Consider the following 27,390-nt stretch of genomic DNA (forward strand, 5'->3'; position numbering starts at 1 on the left):
ACACATTTGGGGTGGGTTTAATTCAGATAATCTGACTTTGTGGCCAAGTGAATTTAGTGATGGCGTCCCATCACTCATTACATAAACCACATATCACATGCTTGCTCTTGTCTGACTGGTGATTGAACAGGTATTCACTATAAGATCCCCTATTTCCAAATACCATATAAGGAACAAACCTGCCTTTCCTCACTAAACAAATGAGGTATTTTCACTGAGAACACAGGCGAGTAGGAGGGAGTCAATATTCATGATTGCAATATATACACTATTGTGCTCTGATCAGATTGTAGTTCTACACTGAGTAAGCCAACCTAATTAGCAGTTTGCTTACAAAATCTATTTCCAGTGTGTACAAACCTGTGAAATTATGTGGCGGTTTGCATTTACAGTACTGACCTTTGTCTACTTTTTTATGACTAGTACTAGAATAAACACACAACTAGATGAATAACGAAATGTTTAAATGTCATGGCTATTACCAATTGTCACTTTATTTCTGCTACAAAAATTCATCAGAAAAAGGTACTTCAACAATCTAGTATAAAGCAAATCTTTAACCAAAGGGCATGGTATAGACCTATTAAAAATATTCATACTTTTATCACAATAACTGCAAGGAAAATTTCAATTCTATCATCAGGACCAAGCTGAAGTTTCTGAGGTAGTAGAGACAGATGACAGAAAAGTTAAAACCAAACAAACACACACACACACACACACACACACAAACACACACACAAACAAACACCCCACTAAGGAAATCATCAACTTGTTTAAGATGTAAAAATACTAAGGAGCACATGAAGCTACATATTTGAAGATAATCTACCTAAAAGTTAATTTATAACTATACAAGAGATGTAAAGATTATAGAAGAGCACTTTGGTTAACCCTCTACCGTCTGTAGCTCCATCCACTCATAAATGTGTCTCTATGCAATAAGAGATCACACTTGTTAAGATTACCAAATATATTTCAGATCTAAAATAAAATAATCTGAGTTGTGGTCCCTTTATTCTAATGGTTAAGCATATCCATGCAGAAGTCCAAATGTCTTAAAAAATTAAAATTAAATTGCATATATCATTATGAAGATCTATTGCTTTTTAACAAGATTAGTTATTCCATTTAAATACAGATTATGTCAGGAGTACATAAACACAAGTACACCTGAAATACACCAGTGTTTAAACTTTTATTTCACACCATGCAAGGTCAATTATAACACATTAAAAAGTGACAACAGCTATAAGCTGCAATTTTACATTTATACATTGGAAACGTCCATTTTCAAAAGCTGAACATAATTACCATATTGTCTGTAATAGCTAAGCTATTAATTCAATTGCTTAAACAGATAAAATTTACTATGAAAAACAATGATTTTATATCTGTCCACATTCTATGATACTAATTCTTCGACTAACAGATCCTTTGGGTGAACCAAATGATTCAATCTTTCTTACAGTATCCATGCCATCTTTAACAAACCCAAATACTACATGCTTAAAATCCAAATGTTCTGCTTTTTTCAGTGTTATGAAAAACTGAGAATTATTAGTATCCCGGCCTCGATTGGCCATGGATAGTAAGCCAGGACCAGTATGTTTCACAACAAAATTTTCATCTTCAAATTTATCTCCATAAATGGACTGTCCTCCAGTTCCATCATGTTTGGTGATATCTCCTCCCTGAAGAAAATAAAAAAAAAATTTAAATTAATAGAAATCTTGAGTAAAACAAAATACACAAAATTCTTCCCTATAGGACAACAAACACTCAGCTTCCTTACAATGTAATTTAAAAGCTAAGAAATACATTTTTTCTTTTTTGGGGGCATTCTACCTCTGAGCTACACACTACCAACCCTATTTTATTTTTTTAATTTTGAAATAAAGTCGAGATGCTAAGTGAGATGCTAAGAGCCCCACTACTTGCTGAGGCTGTCCTTAAACCTGCAATCCTCCTGTCTTAGCCTACTAAGTACTAGGATTACAGGTGTGCACCACCATGCCCAGCTAGAAATAACTATTTCTGAAAGATTAAAAAATAAAAAGTCCTTTTCTCCACCCTCAGTTTCTGAATAATTATCAAGTACTAGAAAAATGGGCCATTATAATTTGAAAATTTGGGGTAGGGAATCAATGGTGATGAAAACTCTCATGTGGGAAAGCTTTAAGAAATCTTAAGAAGACTACAGAATGAGGTCAAGAAGAAATACTCAAATTCCCGTCAGTGTGGTGCACTCTCTCTTGACTTTAACTGTGATATATAGTTAATACTTACTTGGCAAACAAAATCTGGAATTATTCTGTGAAAAATGGAATTCTTGAAACCAAAGCCTTTCTCTCCAGTGCAGAGTGCTCTGAAGTTCTCAGCAGTAATAGGAACAATGTGTGAAAACAATTCCATCGTTATCCGTCCCAGAGGCTCACCATCCACACAGACATCAAAAAACACCACAGGATTGGTCTCCTTTGATAACTCAGCTGCCAGTGACACCTGTCCTGTTTGGAGCTTCAATAAATTCTGTTGGCATTCTTCAAATTTTTTCTTAAAACACTCAGCTATTTCTTTTGTTTTAAATCTCACTGCAAGCTGTTCCACTTTTGCTTCTCCGTCTATTGAAAAAAAAAAGATAACTTTATACTAAAATAACTTACAAATTATTTTATACTTGTTATGGATCTTACAAAAAAAAAGATGAAAAATAGCATTTGAAGGTAGGAACTTACCAGCATAATCTGAGGCAGTCCAAACTAAAGCATTATTTGAAACATTTAAGGGTTTTAATTCCATTGTTTTGGTGATAACATGGTTTGCACATACTTTGAAGACCTGGTCTCTTCTCATTAGGATCCGATAATAATTTTTCATTGTATGCCAAAGAATCTTTATATCTCCAACGCCACGCTCCTTCCATTGACTGACATCTCGATCCCATCTATAAAGTTTGGCTCTCTCTTTAAACAAAATTTCTTCATCTTCTTCTCCAGATTTTACTTCTACCTATAATAGGAAAGGTTATTAAAGAACACTTATAATAAATTCCAAAGATCCAAATTCTTTATTTGGAAAGAAAATACATATTTACTTTGTAATGGCATTGTTTTGTTATATCGTGATAATTGATAATTTCCTACACTAGGAATATAACTGAACTGGTTAAAGCAGTAAATTATCTGATACATCATTAAATATTTCCATTAGGTAGCACTCTCCTTTTGGAAATTAAATGCCTTCTTTTATAGGTCAGAAGAGATTTCAAAAACTACTGGTTCTTAAAGAGAATTATTTACTGAGGTTTAAAAATGAGAAAATAATTCTCCTAAAATAATATTCCTGTCCAATAAAGGTGTAAAGACTTTTTACTAAGTAAACTTTGACAAGCATCATAATTCTTTTTGTCCTTAGAATTATTATATAACGTATTTTGATAACATCAAAATATTTCTTCCCAATTGCTTAAACAATTTTATAAAACAACATTTCAAAGGCAACTTCAACGACTTAGGCTCTTAGCAGTTTACTGAAACCCTGTTTCAAAAAAAAAAAAAAAACAAAGTGTCCAAGATAGGGCTCAACCTGCATACCATGCTTGAGGTCATCGTGGGTTCAATTTCCATCACAAAAAAATAGATTGATAAGTAGATAAATAAGTAAATAAATAACAAGAAAAAATTTGAAGACAATTTATAATATCTGGGCATGGTAGCCTATACTTGTAATCCAAGTACTTCGGAGGCTGAGAGAAGAGGATCCCAGGTTCATAGGCAGTCTCAGCAACTCAGAGTCCCTCTTCAACTTAGTGAGATTATGTTTCAAAATAAAGAATAAAAAATCGGGCCGAGGATGTAGCTTAGAAGCAGAATGCCCCTAGGTTCAAACCCCAGTACCACAATAAAATAACAGAGAGCCGGGCGTGGAGGCGCACGCTTATAATCCCCGCGCTTGGGAGGCTGAGACAGGAGGATCGCGCAGGTTCGAAGCCAGCCTCAGCTACTTAGTGAGACCCTGTTTCTAAATAAAATATAAAAAAGGTCTGGGAGTATAGCCTGGAGGTAGAAAGCCTCTGGGTTCAACTCCCAGTACCACCAAAAAAAAAAAAAAAAAAAAAAAAAAAACCCAGAGATAATTTATACTTAAAGGCTGGATTTCTAACAAATAGAGCTACAATTTCAAATTATAAGCATTTTGAAAAAATTATAAACAACAATATCCCCTCAAATTAAGGTAGGCAGGGTAAGTTATCAGTAAAGTTTGATTTTGACATTTACCTCTGGTAATGACACTATTGGTTCAAAATGTATATCTTCATTATGAACTACTTCTTCATCACTACCATCTTCTTCTTCACCAACTTTACTGGTTGACTGAGTTCCAAACACGGTTGCTCCAGTATTTGCCCACTGGAAATTTTTATCTGATGAATAAATTAGATATTTAAACTGTGGGAGCTAATTTATTCTACTCTTATTTTAGCAATACACCCAATTTCCAACAATGACATATACATCTATTTAAAATAAGCCAGGCTTAGCCGGGCGTGGTGGTTTAGGATTGTAATCCCCGTGCTTGGGAGGCTGAGACAGGAGGATTGAGCAGGTTCGAACCCAGCCTCAGCTACTTCGTGAGGCTCTCAGCAATTTAGTGAGACCCTGTTTCCAAATAAAATAAAAAATAGGTCTAGGAGGGTAGCCTGGAGGTAGAATGCCCTAGTACCCCCACACACACAAATAAATAAATAAATAAATAAATAAATAAGCCAGGCTTGTTGGTGTTTGCTTGTATCCCAGTACACGGGAGGCTCTAATAGGAGGAACCTGGCTTCCTGGCCAGCCGTAGCAACTTAGGCCCTTCACAACTTAGTGAGACCTTGTTTCAAAATAAAGAATAAAAACTAGGGCTGGGGGTGTGGTTCAGAAGTAGAATGCCCCTGAGCTCATCTCCAGTACAACATACACACAAAGTTTAAAATAAAAATATTCTGGCAAGCCGGGAATGGTGGTGCATGCTTGTAATCCCAGCATTTGGGAAGCTGAAACAGGAGGATCATAGTTCACGGACAGCCTCAGCTACTTAGTGAGGCCCTCTGCACTCAATGAGACCCTGTTTCAAAATAAAGAATAAAAAAATAGGGCCAGGAGTGTAGTTCAGAGGTAGAATGTCCCTGGGTTCCACACCCAGTACCAAAAAGAAAAAAAAAAAAAAAAAAGAAAAAAAATTTCAACTCCTGTATATACAAACAAAACTGCAGGGGACTCCTAAGTTTCAAATGCTATTTTTTATAAGCACACTCTAAAATTACAGAAAGAATTCAATACACATACACATAAAAAAAAACAAATAAACTATGACAACTATAAGCTAGATAAAAAATAAAAACAAAATAACTGGAAAGACCAAAAGCTATTTCTTTGAAAAAACAGGCATACAGGTTCCTGTCAAGCCTCAAGAACAAAGCAAAGAGAAAGAGGTAAAATGAGGTAGGAAAGTAAAAAAGGAGATTGGTGAATGATCTCATTAAAAAAAAAAAAAGAAATGGTGGTGAGGAAATAATGCAGTGGGCAGGACAGACAATTGTACTGACTGTACTGCTGCATTTGCTGACTTACTACTTAAGGTTATTTAGTAGGTTAAAATAAAAATAAGAGCCGGGCGTGGTGGCACACACTTGTAATCCCAGCATTTGGGAGGCTGAAACTGGAGGATAGTGGTTCGTGGACGGCCTCAGCTACTTAGTGAGGCCCTCTGCAACTCAGTGAGACCTGGTTTCAAAATAAAGAATAAAAAAAGTAGGGCAGGGGGTGTAGCTCGGAGGTTGAATGCCTCCCAAGGGCGGGTATTACAAGAGTGCACCACCACGCGCTGCTTATATTTTCAGTTTTTTATAAAATATTAAAACAAGTTTCTAGAGGAAATCAAGAAGCCTCTAATTTCCTTCCAAGTAATTGCATAAATACAATGACAATAAAGGAGTTATCTATATATATTTATTAAGAATAGACAAATCTAAAGTGAAAGAATCAAGAATAAAATTAGAAAGATTGAGCCGGGCGTGGTGGCGCACGCTCGTCATCCCAGTACTTAGGAGGCTGAGACAGGAGGATCGCACAGGTTCAAAGCCAGCCTCAGCTCTTTAGTGAGGCCCTCTGCAACTTAGACCCTGTTTCAAAATAAAGAATAAAAAATAGGGCAGGGGGTGTACCTCGGAGGTCAAATCCCCTGGGTTTCATCCCCAGACCCACACACAAAAAATGTTTTAAATAAATAAATATATAAATAAACAAACTTGGCATTGGTGAAGCCACAAATTCTAATAATATGATTTAAGTAATTTCTAATGTTAATAGAAGTAGTAGAAAGAAAGAGTATTTTGAACTGTCTTAATCATGGAAGCACATATCTTCAATGAAATCTTTTCCTTAAGTTAAACATCTTGTAAAAGAACAATTAGATAGTGCTATAGCCACAGATATGAAGGACACTATAAGGAGAAAATGAAACAGTAGTCATTTCTATAACTATGATAAATAAACTTGAAACAACAGTCATTTCTATAAATGGACTCATAAAAATGTTACAAAAATGTATTAAAAGTACAAAACCACCTGGCGTGGTGGCACACACTTGTAATCCCTGCACTTGGGAAGCGGAGACAGGAGGATCCTGCAGGTTCGAAGCTAGTCTCTCTGGCTTAAGAGACCCTGTTTCCAAATTTAAAAAATTATAAAAATAGGTCTGGGAGTGCAGCCCGGAAGTAGAAGGGTTTCTAGGAACCACAGTACCACCCAAAGTACAAATTCCAACCCACCCACCCAACTGTAATCTCAGTACTAAGGAGACTGAGACAGGAGAATCCCTCGTTCAAGGCCAACTTCACCAACCTAGGGAGACCCTACTTCAAAACAGAAAACAAAAAGGGTTGGAAGTATAGTTCAGACATAGAATACCCCTGAGGGCCAATCCCCAGTAACACACACCCACCCCACTGATAAAGAATAAGAAAGTACATCAATTAAAAATTTATGTTAGCACATACTAATATACAAATCCAAATTATTTCTTTAAAAATGTAGATTCAGAGATGGAGATATAGCTCAGTGGTAGAATGTACGTCTGGCACCCATAATGCCCCCTTACTTCAATTCTGAGCACCACCACAAAAATTTTTCTTAAAAAGTAGATTTGTATATCTTGAAATATTAACAAATCAAATCTAAAAGTATGTACAGTTAAAAGAAGGAAAGTCAAGATTATTCCCAAACTAGAAATCAGTTCTGCATTTTCAGGACGGGGAGAAGCATCAATGCAACTTTGAAAATTATATACAAATTCTTATATTATTAAAATGTCCTCCCTGTTGGGCATGGTGGCACATGCCTGTAATTCCAGTTCTTGGTAGGCTAAGACAAGATGATAGCAGGTTCGTAGCCAGTAAGGCTCTCAGCAACTTAGTGAGATCCTGTTTCCAAATAAAAAAATACCTCTGGGGGTGTAGCCAGGAGGTAGAAAGCACCTGAGTTCCATCCCCAGTGCCACCCACACCCACACACTGTTAAGTCCTTCATTATTAAAACACTACACAAATGAGGGGGTGACTATTTAGTCACAACACCATACCAAAGGACTGTTTTTTAAATCAGTTGTGCTTCACTCTGTAACACGATCATTACAATCTCTTTTCCTGATCTTACCTTTAGGACCAAAAGCAAAATCCCCAGAATTACTGGAAGCCAAGTCTGCAAATGACAGCCCTGTACTACTTCCAAATCCAAATGAAACTGTTTTGCTTTCCACTGAAAAAGGAAAAGATTAATTTACTATTTAAGATATACTGAGTATCAAAGCTTTACCCAAGACACAGAAACAGCAGTACTTTCTATACTGTAAGGTGAAGATGAGTTTCTACAATAATATCAAATTTACAGATACTATTTCCAATGAATACTAAGATACTATATACTAAATGCAGCTTTAAAAAAGTCAGTGAGATGTAGAACTATATAAAGTATACAATTTCTGCTTTGTAGTCTTTCACACCCTAAAATAATCAAAGACAAGATTTTAGGAAATATTTGCATAAAAACTTTGTTTGCCAGGTGTGGTGGAGCACACTTGTAATTCGCAGTACTTGGGAGGCTGAGACAGGAGGATGGAAGGCTTGCAGCCAGCCTCAGCTACTTAGTGAGGCCCCCAGCAACTTAATGAGACCCTATTTCAAAATAAAGAATAAAAAATGAGGCTGGGAGTGTAGCTTAGAGGTAGAATGCCCCAGGGCCTAATCCCCAGTACCACTAAATAAATAAATAATAAAAATTAAAACATTTTTGTCTTTTAAGTAATCCCATAAAGCCAGGCACAATGACACACACCTGTATTCCTAGTACTTGGAAGGCTCAGGAGGATCTCATCTACTTAGAAGGCCAGCTTGGGCAACTTAGACCCTGTCTCAAAAAAAAAAAAAAAAAGGCTGGAGGATAGTATAGCTCAGCTGTAAAGCACCCCTGCATTCATCCCAGCACCATGAAAACAACAAAAAACCCTACAGTGCTGGGCGTGGTGGCACTCTCTTGCAATCCCAGTACTTGGGAGGCTGAGGCAGGAGGATCACAGGTTCATGGACAGCTACTTGATGAAGCCCTCTGCAACTTAGTAAGACCTTGTTTCAAAGTAAAGAATAAAAAATAGGGCTGGGGGTGTAGCTCAGAGGTAGAATGCCCCTGGGTTCAATTCCCAGTACCACAAAAAAAAAAAAAAAAAAAAAAAAAAAAAAAACCCACCAAAAACCCTTCCAAGTGTCTCTTACAAACTTGGTCATCCAAAGTTTAGGGGCCTTGCCTGAATTCTGTAATGTGAAAAGCACCTAATCGCTGAAATCACTGTTCCTGCCTTATTCATCTGAAAATGTAGAGGTAGGAGGTGTAAAGTTACCTTCCTCTTCTAGCATAGTAAAACTATAAAGGGCTTTTTAATGTACTGTTTGTGACTTATTTAGAACTACTTCTGAAAAATAAAAACCACGTAATGTAGACAGTGTACTAAATATAAAGAAATTAGAGCCACTTCTACCACAAAAAAATAAAAAATAAAATGAAAATGAAAAAAAAAACAGGGAAAAGCAGTACCAATTATTACTATAACTAATTACTTAATTTAGCAAATACGAGGAGTACAAAAAAAGACATTTAAGTAGACTCAAAACTTTTAAGGCCCTATGCTATTTCTATAATTACTTCCTATGTAACTGAAATACTGAATATACATGAGGGGTATCCTTCAAAAAGTACTTAAAAAAAACCATTATCATGAGTAAACCTATTGTCTTTTATCCTCAGGCTGAGATCAGGGTCAAAATGCTGCCCGTTCCCCAATAATCAAAGCTCTAAAAATATACCTGTTTATTGTCTTTGTTGGCAAGGCAGTATAATTTTTATCATTACTAGTATCTTATGCCCTTTGAGCATCTTAGATTTTGTTTTCATGAATTTTTAGAATCTACCTTTTTGGGGTACCTGGGATGGAACCCAGTAGCATTCTACCTCTGAACTATACTCTCGGCCCCATTTTATTTTTGAAACAGGATTTAAGTTATGAAGGCCTCGCAAAGTTGCTGAGGCTGCCCGCAAACCTGTGATCCTTGTGTCTTAGCCTCCCAAGTACTGGGATTATAGGTATGTGCCACTGAGCCCACCTTAAGATCTACCATTAAAAGCCTATCTTCTCAAACATACATAATTTCTGCAATGATTAAAAATACAGATCGCTGAGCATGGTGACGCACGCTTGTGATCCCAGCATTTGGGAGGCTGAGCCTGGAGAATCGCGGTTCGCGGGCAGCCTCAGCTACTTAGTGAGGCCCTCTGCAACTCAGTGAGAACCGGTTTCAAGATAAATAATACAGAAAATAGGGGAGAGGGTGTAGCTTGGAGGTCAAATGCCTCTGGGTTCCATCTCCAGAACCGCAAAGAAAAACAACAACAACAACAAAAAAAAACCACATCAAGTTTTACCTTGACTTGTTGTTTCTGCAGCATCAGATTCCTTTCTAGTGGATAAATCTACAGGTTTGTCCACAGTTCCAGAGGAAACAGATGAACTAATGGATTTGGCAATCGAATCGGGTTCTTCAGGTTTGCAGAATAACGGTACAATCTCACCAGTCCCACTTGTGTACACACCGTGGGCAGTGCTAGTTATTTCCTCACTCTGGGATTTCTGCAAAGAAGAAATAATAAAATACTATGCTGTTAAAGACTGATTTACATAAAGAACCTTATACCTTATTTCTGTGGGGGATGGTACTGGGGACTAAATCAAGAGATGCTTTACCACTGAGCTATAACCCTACCCTTTTTATTTATTTACTTAATTATGAGACAGGATCTTGCTTAGTTGTCAAGGCTAGTCTTGAACTTGCAATCCTCCTACCTCCAGTTCAAAAGCACAGGTGTGCGCCAGGATAAGATGGAATAAGCACACTTTACTCCACCTCTACCCAGACCTACAACTAGACGCATGTACTGATGTATTCAAAGCCATTATAAGAAGCCTCTGAAAAGTGGATGAATACAGGACTTGGTATCTTAGGATTTCCCCTTAGGGGGGAAATCTGATAATGATGTCCAAGTGGGTCTTTTTTCTTTTTTCTATCACCCTATCTAGGTACTACAATAGTTCAAAAAACTTGAAATGTCAACAGTACAAACAAATTTCCATGAGCTGGGTGTGGTGATTTATGCTTTTAACTCTAGTACTTGAGAGGCTGAGACAGGAGAATCAAAAGCTCGTGACTAGCCTCAGCTACTTACGTGAGGCCTTCCATAATTTACTGAGACCCTGTTTCAAAAAAGAAAAAAAAAAAAGCCGGGCATGGTGACACATGCCTATAAGCACAGGAATATGATGGCTGAGACAGGAAGATCACAGATTTAAGTCTAGCCTCAGCAATTTAGCAAGGTCCTCAGGAACTTAGCAAGACCCTATTTCAAAAAGAAAAAGGCCAGGCGTGGTGGCACATGCTTATATGTCCAGCATTCAGGAGGCCGAGACCAGAGGATCACGGTTCACGGGCAGCCTCAGCTACTTATAGTGAGGCCCTTCACAACTTAGTGAGACCCTATTTCAAAATAAAAAACAAAAAAGTAGGCCTGGGGTGTAGCTTGAACGGAGAATTCCCCTGGGTTACATTCCCAGTACCGCAAAAAAAAAAAAAAAAGCAGTGGGGGTCGGTATAGCTCAGATGTAGAATACCCCAGGGATTCAGTCCCCAGCACCACAAAAATCAAACCAGAGGGGAAAAAAAAGAATCATACCACAACCAAGTGGGATGGTAGGATTTGATGCAAAGCTGGCTTAACATGTAAACATCTAGTTATAGGAATGTATCACATCAAATGGCTTAAAGAGGAAAAATGTTCATGGTTACAGAAAAATCATTTGCCAATATCCAACATCCATTCATGATTTTTAAAAAAAATCTACAGCAAACATAATATTTAGTTGTGAAATACTACTTTTGTCACTATGAGCAAAAGAAAAGCAAGAATGTCTTCTCAACCCTAAATGTAAAAGGAATTCAATATAAGACATACCGAAATCTTTTTTTTTTTTCATACTGGGGATGGAACCTAGGGGCATTCTACCTCTAAGCTATACCTCCAGCCCCATTTTTTATTATTTATTTATGAAACAGGGTCTCAATGAGTTGCAGAGGGCCTCACTAAGTAGCTGAGGCTGTGTCTTAGCGTTCCAAATGTCGGGATTACAAGCGTGCACCACCACACCCGGCTAATCCTTATACTTTTTATTTCCTTATTAAGATTTCAGTATGGCCATGCGTGGTGGCACAGGCTTGTAATCCCAGTACTTGGGAGGCTGAGACAGGAGGATCGCACAGGTTCGAAGCCAGCCTCAGACACTTAGTGAGGCGCTCAGCAACTTAGTGAGACCCCGTTTCCAAATAAAGCATAAAATAGGTCTGGAAGTGTAGCCTGGAGGTAGAAAAGCCCCTGGGTTCCATCCCCACTACCACAAAAAGATTTCAGTATGGCCGGGGGTGGTGGCACACACTTGTAATCCCAGCATTTGGGAGGTTGAGACAGGAGGATAGCAGTTCGTGGACAGCCTCAGGTACTTAGTGAGGCCCTTTGCGACTCACTGAGACCCTGTTTCAAAATGAAGAATTAAAAAAAAAAAAATAGGACTGGGAGTGTAGCTCAGAGGTAAAATGTCCCTGTGTTCCAACCTCAGTACAGTAATGAAAAACAAACAAATATATATATGGACTGAGAAGGAAAAATTAACTGCTACTGTTTGCTAGAACCGCTAAGGAAAAGTATATTCACGTTTTAGCTTGAAAGCAATGTTTTATAAACATTTAAAATAATCAATGTTATAGCCGAGTGTGGTGGCACACACTTGTAATCCTAGCATTCGGAAGGCTGAGACTGAAGGATCGCGGTTCGCGGATAGCCTCAGCTACTTAGTGAGGCCCCCTGCAACTAAGACAGACCTGGTTTCAAAACAAAAAGAATAAAAAATAGGGCAGGGTGTGTAGCTCAGAGGTCGAATGCCCCTGGGTTCCACCCCCAGACCCGTTATACAAACAAACAAACAAACAAACAAACAAACACACAATGTTATTCAAAAACTTAATAAAAAGATCCATATTGCAGTAATAGTAAACACAAAATACAATATCCATTTAAGGGTAAAAATTCAAAACTGGGTGATGATGTGTCACTGTAGGTTCATTTATAATAAATATACTCCCCTAGCTTTCCATAGAAATTTTAGAAATTCACGTTCATATCTACAAAGAGTCCTGGTGGAGTTTTTTTGTTAGTTTTTTTTTTTAGGGATTGAACCCAGGGGCATTCTACCTCCAAACTATACCCTTAGCCCCACTTTTTCTTCTTTTACTTGAAACAAAATCTCACTAATTTGCAGAGGGCCTCACCAAGTAGCTGGCCACGAACCTGCGATCCTCCTGTCTCAGCCTCCCAGGTACTGGGATTACACGTCCAGCTTTCCTAGTGGAGTTTTGACTGGTACCGCCTTAAACCTACAGCTCAATTTTGGTAAATTTGATATCCTATTTTGATTGTTCTATGAATACACACCTCTCCCTTTAGTCGATTCCACCTGCTACCCGCAACCCACTGTCACCATCTGATAAGAGCATCCTAGAGTCTACTACATCAAAACCTGCACAAAAAGGTGAACAATGCAGATTTCTCACCTGAGCTTCTTGAACTTTTTGAAGCTCTGATTGAAAGTCTTCCCCATTTCCATTGTCCTCATCAGTATCACTGCAGACTCCACAAAAAAACGTAGGTGGAAGCCTTAATGTATCTGCTTTTGCTTTCTCTTCAACGGTTGGCTTCTTTTCCCAAACAATAACACATTCTTTCTCATTATCTGAAAAATCAAAAAAGATAAAAGCAGACTAAGACCAACTACTCTACAACAAAGTTCTAGTTTGGTCTTAATCCACAGACCCAAAGAACAAGACTTTGAATACTAGTGGAGACCAAGAACCACCAAGAGATCAATGTTTGTCACTTAATATTACTTTAACATACTGTAAATTACTATGAATCTATTATAAAAATAAAAGTGATAATTACAAAAATGATCAAACCAGGCGATTCCTTTTAAGCAAATTTTTTTTAAACATTTAAACTTAACATACCTGTTAGATTTTCTTCGAATGGCCTACATTTTTCTGAGTCATCCAGATAGAGTTTTCCATTAAGTTTCTTGACAGCCATTTCAAAATCTTCATCTTAAAGTAGAATTACATTAAATAAAGAGTAAGTGTTAAGGTTTCTAAGCCCAGTCCAGGGGTATCTCCAACCCATTCTTCCCTTCACTCTCCACATCCACAGCTCACTCTGCCAGCTCTAGACCTTAATGCTCCCCTTGCTGTTAAAGACTTTCCACATACGCTCTCATGTGTAAGCAGCTTTACGATTTTGACAGGACCCAATCCTTTCCCCATAACCTGATCCTATACATCACTAAGCAGAACTTTTCTGAGCATGCAAGTGCCTCAGAAAACACCTGCTTGGTACCTGATAGTCATTCAAAAAATGCTTGTTTTTATAAATGCCATTCTTAAAGGAGAAAAACCAGAATAGTGGAAGAGAATTAGGAGAGGGAGGTAAAAAATGAGGCCTGAGGAAAGGAACAGTTCATATAATGTTATGTACACAGATGAAGGTATCACTACCAATCCCATTTACATGTACAAGGAGGGGGTAGGATGAACAGTGTGAGATATGGAGGGAAATACATGAAGTGATGTGTGCATGTATTTTTGTGTCACTTTGAATTTCACTATGATGTATAATTACAATGCACAAATAAAAATATACTGAATAAATAAATGCCATTCCTCTGACCATCACATCCACTAACTCTACATATACACATGGGGTAAATATCCACCTGTAAGGATATTAAAAGTCTGGTTTAAAATAAGTAAACTAAGCTGGGCTTGGTGGCACACACTTGTAATCCCAGTACTTGGGCAGCTGAGATAGGAGGATCACAGGTTTGCAGCCAACTTCAGCTACTTAGTGAGGCCCTCTCCAACTTAGACCCTGTTTCAAAATTTAAAAATATGGCTGAGGTGTGTCTTAGAGGTCGGATGTCCCTGGGTTCAATCCCTAGTTCTGGGGGAAAAAAAAAAAAAAAAAGAGAGAGAAAACTAAACTGTTCTCCCAATTACAAAGATGAGCAAGACCAGAGTTGTTTTTAAAGTAACAAAGGATTTACCATCCTCCTCTTCTTCACTAACATAATCGGGTCTATTCTTATAGCAGAAGAAAGTTGGAGGAAGTTGAAGTTTGGTTGCGAGAGCTTTCTGCTCAGGAGTTGGGATTAGCTCATACACAATAAGGACATCATCATCTGAGGAAGGATCTTCAGGCTTTAACTTCTCTTTTGCTTTTAACACATGTAAAAAAATTGATAAAGAAAAGGCATTAATAACATCAATAGTTTAAGAATGAAGAGCATGGAATTTAGGTTAAAATAACATACTGATAAAAACATACTTTGGTGCAGACCAAGCTCTATAATAATCATGAATTAGTATTAGCAGCTGGATTTAGTGTTCTACCCCAAACCCTTAGTCAACATAAAATTAAAAAAAAAAAATTCTGCTTTACAATTAAATTAAATTAAAAAGAATTATTACTGATTTTCATCTTTTTTTTGTGTATGTGGTACTGGGGATGGAACCCAGGGGCATTCTACCTGCAAACGACACCCCCAGTCCTTTTGTTTTTTTATTCTTTATTTTGAAACAGGGTCTCACTGAGTTGCAAAGGGCCTCACTAAGTAGCTGAGGCTGTCCGCAAACTGTGATCCTCCTGTCTCAGCCTCCCAAATGCTGAGATTACAAGCGTGTACCACCATGCCCAGCTCTCGATTTTTATCATTTAAAAAGTGTTCCCACATCGCCGGGCGTGGTGGCGCACGCTTGTAATCCCCGCGCTTGGGAGGTGGAGACAGGAGGATCGCGCAGGTTCGAAGCCAGCCGCGCTGGCGTAAGAGACCCTGTTTCAAAAATATAAAAAAAATAGGTCTGGGAGTGTAGCCTGGAGGTAGAAGGGCTTCCAGGAACCCCAGTACTACCAAAAAAAAAAAAAGTGTTCCCATAAAAAAAGTGTTCCCGTAATGACATACGGCATACTATAGTACAGCAAAATATCCACGCACTTAAAGCAAATGAAAAACACCTTATAACAATCACACAAGCAAAGATTAGTATTCATATAAAACCAATCCAGAGCCAACCTTGATTAGTGCCTTTAAGTCGAATTAACAATTGTCAAGGATGGCAGACAATCAGAGTTATACCCACTTTTGTGCAACTCCAAATGTGATACTAGGTAAAATTAAATAAGAATTGTCATCCTATGGGTAATTACTATAAAAATCCAAAATAAATTTTTGTTTGTGTATGGTACTGGGGGTAGAACCCAGGGGCATTCTATCATTGAGCTATAACCCCAGCCCATTTTATTTTTTATTTTGAAAGAGATTCACTAAGTTACTGAGGGCCTAAGTTGTTGAGGCTGTTCTGAAACTGCAATCCTCCTGTCTCTGCCTCCCAAATGCTGGGATTACAGAAGTGCACCACCATGTCCGGCTCCAAGAAAATTCCTATGGATGAAAACACCCCGAGACACATTCCACTGTTCCTTGTCAATAAAAATGGGCAAAAAGGTAGGGGTAATTATGTATGCAGTCTGTTCTGTCTGTAAACAAAAAAAATTTCTGGCCAGGCATGGTGGTGCATGCTTGTAATCCCAGCATTTGGGAAGCGAAAACAGGAGGATCCCGGTTCGCAGACAGCCTCAGCTAGAAAGGCCCTTTGCAACGCAGTGAGACCCTGTTTCAAAATAAAGAATAAAAAATAGGGTTGAGAATGTAGCTCAGAGGTAGAATGTCCCTGGGATCCATCCTCAGTAACAAAACAAACAAAAAAAAGAATTTCTGACTAACAAAGCATGCCATGCAGCCAGGCATGGTGGCACAGACTTATAATCCCAGTGGTTGGAAGACTGAGACATAAGGATAGCAGGTTCACGGTCAGCCTCAGCTTTTTAGTAAGGTCACTTGCAACTTAGTGAGACCCTGTTTCAAAATAAAAAATAAAAAGCCAAGTGTGGTGGTGCACGCTTGTAATCTCAGCATTTAGGAAGCTGAGACAGGAGGATGGAGATTTATACCCATCCTCAGCTACTTAGTGAGGCCCTTTGCAACTCAGTGAGACCCTATTTCAAAATAAAGAATAAAAACTAGGGCTGGGGGTGTCGCTCAGAGGTGAAAAACCCTCCCTGGGGTTCCATCCGCCGTACTGCAAAATATGAATGAAATAAAGAATAAAACAATATGGGGCTTGGGGTGTTGCTCAGAGGTAGAATGCACCTGGGTTCAATCTCCAGCTTCCAAAAAAAGAGAAAAAAAGCACATCATGTACTCCCTGATGTTATGGAAACATTCCCTACAGCCATGCTGCTCAATATGGTAGCCAAGCCACATGTGGCTTATTAATACTTGAAAGGTAGCTAATTCAAATTAAGATGTGCTTTATGTAAATATATGTTAGATTCTAAAAACTTGGTGCAAAAAGAAAAATATAAAAAAGCTTGTTGCTAGGTGTGGTGGCGCGTGCTTGTAATCCCCACGCTTGGGAGGCAAAGACAGGAGGATCGCACAGGTTCGAAGCCAGCCTTGCTGGCTTAAGAGACCCTGTTTCCAAATTTAAAATAAACATAAAATAGGTCTAGGAGTGTAGCCCAAGTTTGTTAATCTTTTTTTTTTTTTTTGGGTGGTACTGGAGGTAGAACCCAGAGGCTTTCTACCTCTGGGCTACACTCCCAGAACTATTTTATATGGAAACAGGGTCTCACTAATTTCCTGAAAGCCTCACTAAGTAGCTGAGGCTGGCTTCGAACCTGTGTGATCCTCCTGTCTCAGCCTCCCAAGTGTGGGGATTACAAGCGTGCACTACCACGCCTGGCTAATTTTTTATCTTGATGAGAATTTGAAATAACATTTTAGACATTATGGCTTAAATAAAATACATTATTAATGTACTCAATTTTTTAACTATTTGTCTCATTTTTATGAAGCTAGTTAGAAAATTTTAAATTACATACAGTCTATATTTTATTTCTATTGAATGACAGTGCTATAGAGAACTAAAGTCCTTTATTTCACAGTGTTAAACCAGATCCTCTCCTCCACTGCAAACACAAACAGTTACCAATTTCCTAGCCAGGGGATATAAAAGAACAATGTAAGGTACAGATTCTTCTTCTAGTTCTATTAACTGAGAAAGAGACCTTCGGTAAATGAGTCTCTTAAACCTCAATTTTGGCCGGGCGTGGTGGCGCACGCTTGTAATCCCCGCGCTTGGGAGGCAGAGACAGGAGGATCGCGCAGGTTCGAAGCCAGCCGCGCGCGCTGGCTTAGGAGACCCTGTTTCCAAAATGAAAATATAAAAATAGGTCTGGGAGTGTAGCCCGGAGGTAGAAGGGCTTCCAGGAACCCCAGTACCACCAAAAAAAAAAAAAAAAAAAAAAAAACAAAAAACAAAAAAAACAACAAAAACAAAAAACAAAAAAAAACACCTCAATTTTCTCAGGTCTAAAGTTATCATTTCTAAGGGCCATTAGAACTATGACATCCAATTGCAAACAGAATAAGGTTCTCAGTCTTTCAGTAGCACATTGATAAATTTCTTTTATAGCCAAGGACTCTTCACCTAGAGCCCACAAAGACTGTACACAAATATATATCCACTTTTCTATGAAATTGTTACTCTTCTCATAATTTCTCAAAGACTGTATCTTTAAGAATGATACAGGTCATAAAGTCTACTTTCAAATACAATATTTTAGCCGGGCATGGTGGCGCACGATTGTAATCCCCGGCGCTGGTTCGAAGCCAGCCGTGCTGGCTTAAGAGACCTTGTTTCCAAATAAAAAGTATAAAGTAGGTCTGGGAGTGTAGCCCGGAGGTAGAAGGGCTTCCAGGAACCCCAGTACCACCAAAAAAAGAAAAAAAAAAAAATCAAATAGAATATTTTTTCAAAACTATGTGTAAAAAGACATCCTTAAAGGGACTCATATTGTATACATGCTGCTGCCATCACATCTCAATACTGGCAGACATTAGTGGCTAAACACAAGAGTTATATAAAACATAGGTCTTTGTTAAAGAGTTCAAAATAGAGCAATAAAAGTACAATGAGCAAAACAACTTTGTGCAATGAGAAAACAAACAGCATCCAGGTATTTTAAAAATAGCATTAAAAAGTTGTTAAACTACCCATCAAGAGGTATTTTGCTTAAAATGGCATTCTTAAACATGCACATTGCAGTGTTAAGTATTTAATTTTATACAGCCACAGTGACTAGTCACTCACTAAGGTCTATCGGCTGCTAGTCACCTAATACTGAGAATGCTAAACTCTATACCTTTGCTCTCAGGCTGTGAGGAAGGGGTGCTGGTCCAAAAGGCCATTGGATTAGATTTAAAAAGGCTAAAATTAAATCCTAGAAAAAAAAAAGGTTTTCATTCTTGACCATTTGGGAATACAAAAAGTCAGAGTTCCTCAACATGTTCCAATGTGGTTGTCGTACATATTCTTTATTCTTTTATCCCAGTGGTTTCATTCTTTGCTCATTTAATAAATAGTAGTTGCACTAACTGTAATGTGTCAACATCTCACGACCGTTTGCTTTGAGTGTCAAGAAAAGAGTAATATATTAAAAAGAAGACCCAAGATTCAAGTACATAAGTCTTTATACTGCACTGGGTTTTTTCTGATCTCCCATGGTAAGAGTACCTTTCAGTTTTTGATATCTCTTAAATAATTACACAGTTTCTGTTACTGTTTGAACACTCATGCGTGAACGTTTTTAGGAAGAAAAATGTCCGTTCAAATGGTTTTTGAGTGTTCATAAAGCAGTTTTGACTAAAACATTAGTGTCCTACAAAGTATCTGCATCAAAGTGCACATTAAAACAAAGAAAAAGCTGTGCTTAACTGTAAAGACTAAGCACTTACCTTTTTCTGGTGTCTTAAATGTGTGATCAGTTGAAGATTCTTCCTTCGGGAAGGAAGCAAAAAGATTTCTGACTTTGCCATCTGAAGATTGTTTGACAGCAGCGTTCTCTGACAGTTCATATTTGTTGGGTTCCACTTTCCTTTCAGATCCACTTTGGGCTACTGAACTAGTTTCATTATTGTTTTTCAAAGGTGCTTTAAAACTAAATCCAAACAAAGACCCAGTGGCTGAACTGTTGCCAAATGCAAATGGTTTTGATTTTTCACTACTAAATATGCTTTTCACAGACTCTGAGCCAAATACAAACTTTGGAGGAGAAACCACGGCTTTTGTTGTTGCTTCAGCTGTGCTAGCCACTTCTCCAACTTCTAAATTTGCATCTGCTACATCATCGCCCTGAATTAAATCTGTCCTTTCTCTTGTGGTTTCTTCTAATACAGCAACTGCAATTTTGCCACACGGTGATTCTCTAGGAGTGCTCGAATGAGAAACATGAGGTGTTATCAAAGAATCTTTTTCTTGGGCTGTTTTTGCTTCATCAAAAATTTTCTTAAATGAGTCTGCAACATCCTGTAGTTTAAAACGGACTGCTAAATGTTCTACTTTTCTTTCTCCATCTGCAAAATCACACGCAGTCCATACCCATACTCTTTCTGTCCCTTTCATATTTTGTAACGTCATGTCCGGAGTTATTCTGTGATTGGCACAAAGCTTTAATACCTGGTCTCTTCTCATTACTATACGAACTTGCTTATTATCATAATTCTGTAAGATCTTGATATCGCCAATGCCCCTTTCTTTCCACTGACCAACATCTTTATCATATCTATACAGTTTCGCTCTGTGACTAAAAACAACTTGTTCATTTTCTTCACCACTGGATACTTCAACTAGATCAGGTAAAGGTACAACAGGTTCAAAGTACTGTCCATCTCTCTCCTCCTCCTGAGTAACATCAGACTCTTCATCAGTGCCAACTGAGGTCCCACTCTGATTCAACTTAGCAGGAGACTTAGATGGGCTCAACGCAGACTTAAAACTGAAATTAAATCCTGTTGTAGACTCACCAAAGCGGAAGAGGTGTTTTCTCACAGGGCTACTTGCCAATGGAGAAGCATGTACTGAGCTACTGCTTACACTATCATCCAAAGCATCTTCCCTTAAGTCATAATTATCCCATTCTAAAGTGGGTCCAGTGTTTTCGGGATTTGGCTTGATTGTTGTGTCTGGAGCACTAGCAGCTCCTGTTCCGGAACCCTTACTTTCTTCATCAATGACTTTTGTTTGATCATTTGTCAAAAACGTTTTGAAATCTTTCAGTCCACTCTTCATTTCCTCAGCTCTCTGTATTAACTTGGCAGCTCTCCCAGTATCTACAAGTTTATGGGGAGTCTGAAGTGGAATATCTAATAGAAGTCGCTGGCACTCCTCAAATTTCTGCTTGAATTCTTCGGCTAGCTCTGGTGTTTTAAATTTTGCTGCCAGCTGCTCCAGTTTGGCATCACCATCAGAGAAGTCACTAGCCAACCACATCCAGGCTCTATCCGATCCAGACAGAGGTTTCAGGTTCATTGTAGTTGTTATCCAATGATTAGCACACACTTTTAATACTTGTTCTCTTCTCATCAGCATTCTTAGTTTGCCATTGACTTCATTTTTGAGGATTTTTAAGTTTCCCAAACCCCTTTCTTTCCACTGACTTATCTCAGCATCAAATCTAAATAATTTCACTCGCTGTGAATACAGAACTTTCTCATCTTCTTCTCCTGTTACAAGTTCCACCTTTTCAGGCATTTGCACTACTGGTTCAAAGTGAATGTCATCACTGTCCTCAGTCTTATAGGCATCATCATCTTTTTCACCATCAGCAGAAGTATTGGCTTTTTCAGCCATTTTACCACTTTGTGATGAGAATAATTTTTCTCCAGCACCTGAAAATCCCTTGAAATTAGGGTCTTTCTTGCCAAACTGAAATCCTTCTCCTGAAGTTGATTTTGCAAGATCTGCAAAGGTAAATGTGCTACCTGTTTGACCAAAAATCACACCACCGCCATTTTTCTGGCTAACATCCTGAGTCTGGAAGCCAGTGTCATTTTCCAGGGGCTTTTCACTTTTCTTTTCTTGATTTCCCTGTTCCTGACTAAATCCTTCTTTGACTGACTTAAATTCTGTATTAGAAGAACCCTGAAATGTAAATGAGGGTGTATTCTCTTGATCCACATGCCCAAATTTAAATCCTTGCTCTGTAATGCCAAATTTAAAAGGTTTTTCTGGAAAGTTACTTTTAAATCCTGTTCCCACCTGACTTCCAGAAGACTCACTGAGCTTTGTTTTTGATCCCACTGTAAAAGCTGAAGGAGCATCTGCAATAGGTTTATGAGCTGGGTTAGAGGCATCACAAGCGACACATTTTAAGGAAGAACTCTCGTTTTGTACAAAGCAAACACTACAATCCCACTGTCCTTCCTTTTTAGCAAACATCCCTTCAAATCCATTTTTTGCAGCCTTGCTTGTCTCAGAAGAGACAGGTACTGGACTAGCAGAAGCAACCTGATTCTGTTTGTCTGGATTCTGACAAGCAACACAGTGGGTGGCACTTGCTTCATTTCTTACTAAGCACACACTGCAATCCCATTGTCCTTCCTTCTTCATGAACATTCCCTCAAATCCGCTCTTTGGAGCCTTGCTTGTCTCTGAAGTACCAAACTTGAAAGAGGTGGGAGCTGGAATAGCAGAAGTAGATGGGCTTGGCTTAGCTGGATTCTGACAAGCAACACATTTTGTAGCACTGGCTTCATTTCGCACTAAACATGAACTGCAATCCCACTGTCCTTCCTTCTTAGCAAACATGTCCTCAAATCCACTCTTTGGAGTTTTACTTATCTCAGAAGTACCAAATTTATGGGAGGCAGGTGCTGAGATAGGAGTAGACTGATTACGTTTTCTTGGATTCTGACAGGCAACACATTTCGTAGAGCTTCCTTCATTTCGTACTAAGCATACACTGCAATCCCACTGTCCTTCCTTTGCAGAAAATACAGATCTGAAATCACTGTTAACAGATTTAGGAAGATCTCCCTGGCCAAATTTAAAAGAAGCTTGATGAACAAATGAAGAGCCACTTTTGTTAGGAGACTTTGCATTCTGGCATGCAATGCACCTAGAAACAGTAGGTTCATTTCTTATTAAACAAATACTGCAATCCCAGTGACCATCTTTCTTTGGCGTCACCAATGCAAATCTATCTTGAGCATGTTCTGGGCTAGTTTTAGAAGCGGAACCAGTATCTACTAAGGGTGGGCCTAGCAGCTCTTTATTGCTTGGGTTTAGATTTTGGCACGATACACACTTCTTAGCAGTTGCAACATTCTTTAAAGAACAGCTACTACAATGCCACCAAGAACTTTCCTTCTTTGTAACCTGAAATTCAAAATTCTTGTTTCCAGCATCAGATTTGCAAATATCCTTGTTATCATGACTTGCAGGTTCTTTTATAATTCTGACAGTCTGATTTGGTGCTGTAGCTACATTTGTCCCTGAGGCTTTTAAAATGCTCTGGGCCTCTTCAAACTTGCACTTAAAAAGTGCTGCTTCCTCAGGAGTTTTGAACCTAATGGCAAGCTGTTCTGGTTTTGGCAACTCATCTGCATAATCAAGGGCATGCCATACAAAAGATCTGTCTGACCCAGCATTTGGTGTCAGTTTCATATCTGGACTGATGTAATGATTTGCACAGATTTTCAATACTTGCTCTCGTCTCATTAGAAGGCGAATTTTACCAGATGTTTTATGCCTTAGTATTTTTACATTGCCTATCCCACGTTCCTTCCATTCTTTGGATTCACCATCAAAACGAAACAATTTTGCACGATTACAAAAGAATTCTTCTTCATCTTCCTCACCAGTTTTTACTTCAATCTTATCAGGAAGAGGTACTACAGGCTCAAAGTGAGGGCCATCATCATCATCATCTCCATGGGCACTTCCTCCATCTGTTTCATGGTTCTTATTTGCTGGCTCTGGAGCAGGTGTTCCAAATATAGATTTACCTGGGCCATGGAACGTAAACATATCATCACTTCGACGAAAACTAGAATTCTTTTGCTGATTTGGCCCCATATTTTCTGTAAATGAGAGTGCAGACACATTTTTACTTCCAAAACTAAACGTATTTCGAGGCCCAATGTTTTGACCAGGAATTGTTTTTGGTCCACTAAAGCCATCTCCTTGCAGAGGTTTATCTGAAGTCAGAAGACCTAAAAGGCTTTCACTATTACTATAAGCTGAAGAAGGGGGCTGCGTCACAACCTGTGGTGAAGAAAATGTAAAGTCACCATCATTTGATTTGAAATTTGAGTTAAACTTAAAAGGGGTTGGCTGGGTTGTGTGTGCTGGTGTTGTCAAAGATGGCCTTATTCCTTCACCCGGAATGGGCTGCACAAAATTAGTTTTTCCAAATTCTATAACTTTAGATTCTGCAGATCTTGAAGCATGAGCTGTAACTGGAGGCTTTGTAAAATATCCTGGTTCTGGCAAAGGTGGATTTGTGCTTGTCTGCTGAACATTGTAGTTAAAGTAATCATCACCCCTGGGTGATAGAATTCCTGTTGCAGGAGACTCAAAACGCAAGGGAGGACCATACATTTCCTGAGAGAACATACAAGCAGATGAGCTTTGCACCGGTGGTGTGTGCATCTGTTGTGAATAGGCATAAATATGCTGTTGGGGTGGAAGTCTATTCATGCCATAAACTGGACCCTAAAATTAAAAAATGAAATATTAACTACAGAGAACTAAAGACATATCAACTTCTATAAATCTCAAACTTGAGTATTATCAAGTGAAGAAGGCATGATTACGATGTATAGCACATCATTAAGAGAAGGCAACATTACCACGAAGATATATGCACATATACTTAGCATATGATAAAAATTGACAGCTGGCATCTTAAAAATCTACATTCCCCCAAAATAAGCAACTCATCAAATTATGTTAACACCAGTGAAAATGATAATTAACATTCATTGAGCTTTTATTAATGCGCCATCTTAGCGCTTTCTGAACACTGTAATTGTCTTGTTTCAATATCTTTAAAAGCCCTATGAATTAAGGTATTATTTTGTCCTCATTTTACACATGAGACATCAACTGTACAGAGGGATCAATATACTTTCTCAAGCTTACAACTAGTGGAAGAGCAAGGGTCTACCCCAACCTTTGGCTCTCAAAGCCATCACATTCAACACTGTTACATTTTTGAGGTCTTAGGCCTAGAAGTATTACCAAATAATAGTTCAGTAAAGATATTTTCTATCTGTCAAAACAGAATGATGAAGGACCTACTCCCATTTAAAAAAATATTCTACAGGTCCACACTATTATAACAACACAGAAATAAGGCTAATAAAAAGCATAACTTTATATCTAGAAAGAAATTTAAAATATCTAAAGGGATATATGTTTTTAATGTTTTACTACTACTACTACTCCCTTGAAGTTCTTTAAAGGAAACCTAAACAATTAAAACAGAAAGTTATAAATGTATAAATTATTACTTAAGTACCTTTGTGGGAGTAACATTAGCTGCTGGTCTGAGAAGATACTGGGAATTATATGCTGGTGACTGATTATAATATACTGAAGGGCCAGTAGTTGCAACTAAAAAAAAGAGAGAAGAAACCACTGTTAAAGTATATACTACAGTGAAGACAACTTAAATAAAAACTCTAAAAAAGCAATAGATATCAGAGAAAGATTCAACTACATAAATCTGTTTAATTTCTATGTGTCAAAATATACCATAAAGGAAATTATCAAATGACAAACTAGAAAAATCTGATCACCAATGTGGATCAAGGAGTATTTAAAAAGCATCAAAAAAGGAATAGAGAAGAAAGCAAAAGGCCTATTTTATAAGGAGTAGGAAGAGAAGCCATTATGCTCAACATTAGAAATACTAGAAATAAGCCAGGCGTGGCGGCGCACGCTTGTAATCCCCGCGCTTGGGAGGCTGAGACAGAAACATTGCACAGGTTTGAAGCCAGCCTCAGCTACTTAGTGAGGCTTTCAGCAACTTAGTGAGACCCTGTTTCCAAAAAAAAAAAAAAGTATACCACCACCAAAAACAAAACAAAAAAAAAAACTAGAAATATAAATGGGTGTGGTGACTCACGCTTGTGACCCAAGTGTTGAGACAGGAGGTTCATGGTCCATGGACAGCCTCAGCTAGTTAGTGAGGCCCTTTGCAACTCAGTGAGACTGTTTCAAAATAAACAATTTTAAAAATAGGGCTGGGGGTGTAGCTTGGAGGTAAAATGCCCCTGTGCTCCATCCCCAATAGCAAAAAAAAAAAAAAAAAAAAAAAAGGAAGAAAAACTAGAAATACAATAGTCACAAAAAAGGACTTAGGAGCAAAGTGGCAACTGATGACCTGCAGGGCCATTTTACTAAAGTAAAAAATCTGAAGAATGACTGAAAAATCTGCAGGATGACAGGTTGCATTTTGTAAACTCAAATTATTACTGAGAATGTTCAGATAAAAGATTACCTGGCAAATTTGTGAAAAGGATCTCTCAAGTAACATAAAATATGTTTATTTCTGGGATTAAAAAATATATAAAAACATTCAGGCTAATGTACAAACTATTTTCTCCATCTGTTTTGGAGTTCCACTTGAAAACAAAACACATAAAAGGCACAAACTAATGCAAAACTACACTTCTGTGCTTAATCTGTTTTATGATAATTGTATCAGAAAACAAAATTAAAGAACTTTTCTGTCTATACATTAAAAAAGAAAAATTGTGACTCAAAGCTGCCAAATAATTGATTCTGAAAAAGACCTAGAAAAAGCTAGTCAGAAGCTCAAGTCTGAATCTGGAAACCTGATGGAATTGCCTGGGAAAAGACATTTTGTAACTATTCTAAAGAAAAGAATACAGGCATACAATAAGCTAATAGACATGAGCCAAGAACCTTAGCAGTCTGTAGCTTAATGAGGGACTTTATCAGTGACTAGTGCCTCAGTAAGAAAAAAGAAAAGTTGTTAATAAACCTACTAAAAATTATATTAAAAAGTAAAACCAAAGCCGGGTGTGGTGGCGCACGCTTGTAATCCTCGCTCTTGGGAGGCGGAGACTGGAGGATCGCGCAGGTTCGAAGCCAGCCGCACTGGCGTAAGAGACCCTGTTTCAAAAATATAAAATAGAGCCGGGCGTGGTGGCGCACGCTTGTAATCCCCGCGCTTGGAAGGCAGAGACAGGAGGATCGCGCAGGTTCGAAGCCAGCCGCGCGCGCTGGTTTAGGAGACCCTGTTTCCAAAATGAAAATGTAAAAAATAGATCTGGGAGTGTAGCCCGGAGGTAGAAGGGCTTCCAGGAATCCCAGTACCACTAAAAAAAAAAAGTAAAACCAAGCCATGCACCACGGTGGTTTAAAAAAAGCCAGCCTCAACAACTTATCAAGACACCTACTGAGCAAGAACTTGATTCCAAATAAAAAATAAAAAAGGGGTAGTGATATGGCAGGGAAGTTGAATGGCCCTGCAGTTTAATCCCCAGCACCACAAAAACAAGCAAAAAACCCATGCACGGGTAGAAAGTTCAGGAAACAAATATAAGACTATAAAATGGTAAGCATGATTTGTATTTAAAAAAAGAAAACTTAAGCCAGGTATGGTGGCACATACTTGTAATCCTAGTACTTGAGAGGCTGAGACAGGATTACAGGATGGAGGCCAGCCTCAGCAATATAGCAATGCCCTCCCTGTTTCAAAATAAAGAATAAAA

At 38.2% G+C, this 27,390-nt stretch overlaps 1 protein-coding gene across 5 annotated transcripts in view; it reads right to left on the bottom strand.

Moving 5' to 3' along the window:
• Positions 1–1,388: 1,388 nt before the first annotated feature.
• Positions 1,389–27,390, bottom strand: part of RGPD4 (RANBP2 like and GRIP domain containing 4) — a gene marked incomplete at both ends in the record, with an annotated part of 67,610 nt that continues 41,608 nt past the window's right edge. For 2 of the 5 annotated variants that reach the window (XM_080711090.1, XM_080711087.1), the window contains 11 exons: positions 1,389–1,694; positions 2,290–2,624; positions 2,739–3,012; positions 4,281–4,426; positions 7,701–7,802; positions 10,017–10,221; positions 13,247–13,425; positions 13,700–13,792; positions 14,788–14,958; positions 19,600–24,358; positions 25,167–25,261. In XM_080711090.1, coding sequence (XP_080567216.1) covers positions 1,389–1,694; positions 2,290–2,624; positions 2,739–3,012; positions 4,281–4,426; positions 7,701–7,802; positions 10,017–10,221; positions 13,247–13,425; positions 13,700–13,792; positions 14,788–14,958; positions 19,600–24,358; positions 25,167–25,261 — 6,665 coding nt within the window. Of the gene's footprint in view, positions 1,695–2,289; positions 2,625–2,738; positions 3,013–4,280; positions 4,427–7,700; positions 7,803–10,016; positions 10,246–13,246; positions 13,426–13,699; positions 13,793–14,787; positions 14,959–19,007; positions 19,086–19,599; positions 24,359–25,166; positions 25,262–27,390 lie in introns of all 5 variants that reach the window. The other 3 variants (XM_080711088.1, XM_080711089.1, XM_080711086.1) reach the window with 3 other exon arrangements.

The sequence above is a fragment of the Muscardinus avellanarius genome (genome assembly GCF_963383645.1).
Source record: "Muscardinus avellanarius genome assembly, chromosome: 15".
Taxonomy (NCBI): domain Eukaryota; kingdom Metazoa; phylum Chordata; class Mammalia; order Rodentia; family Gliridae; genus Muscardinus; species Muscardinus avellanarius.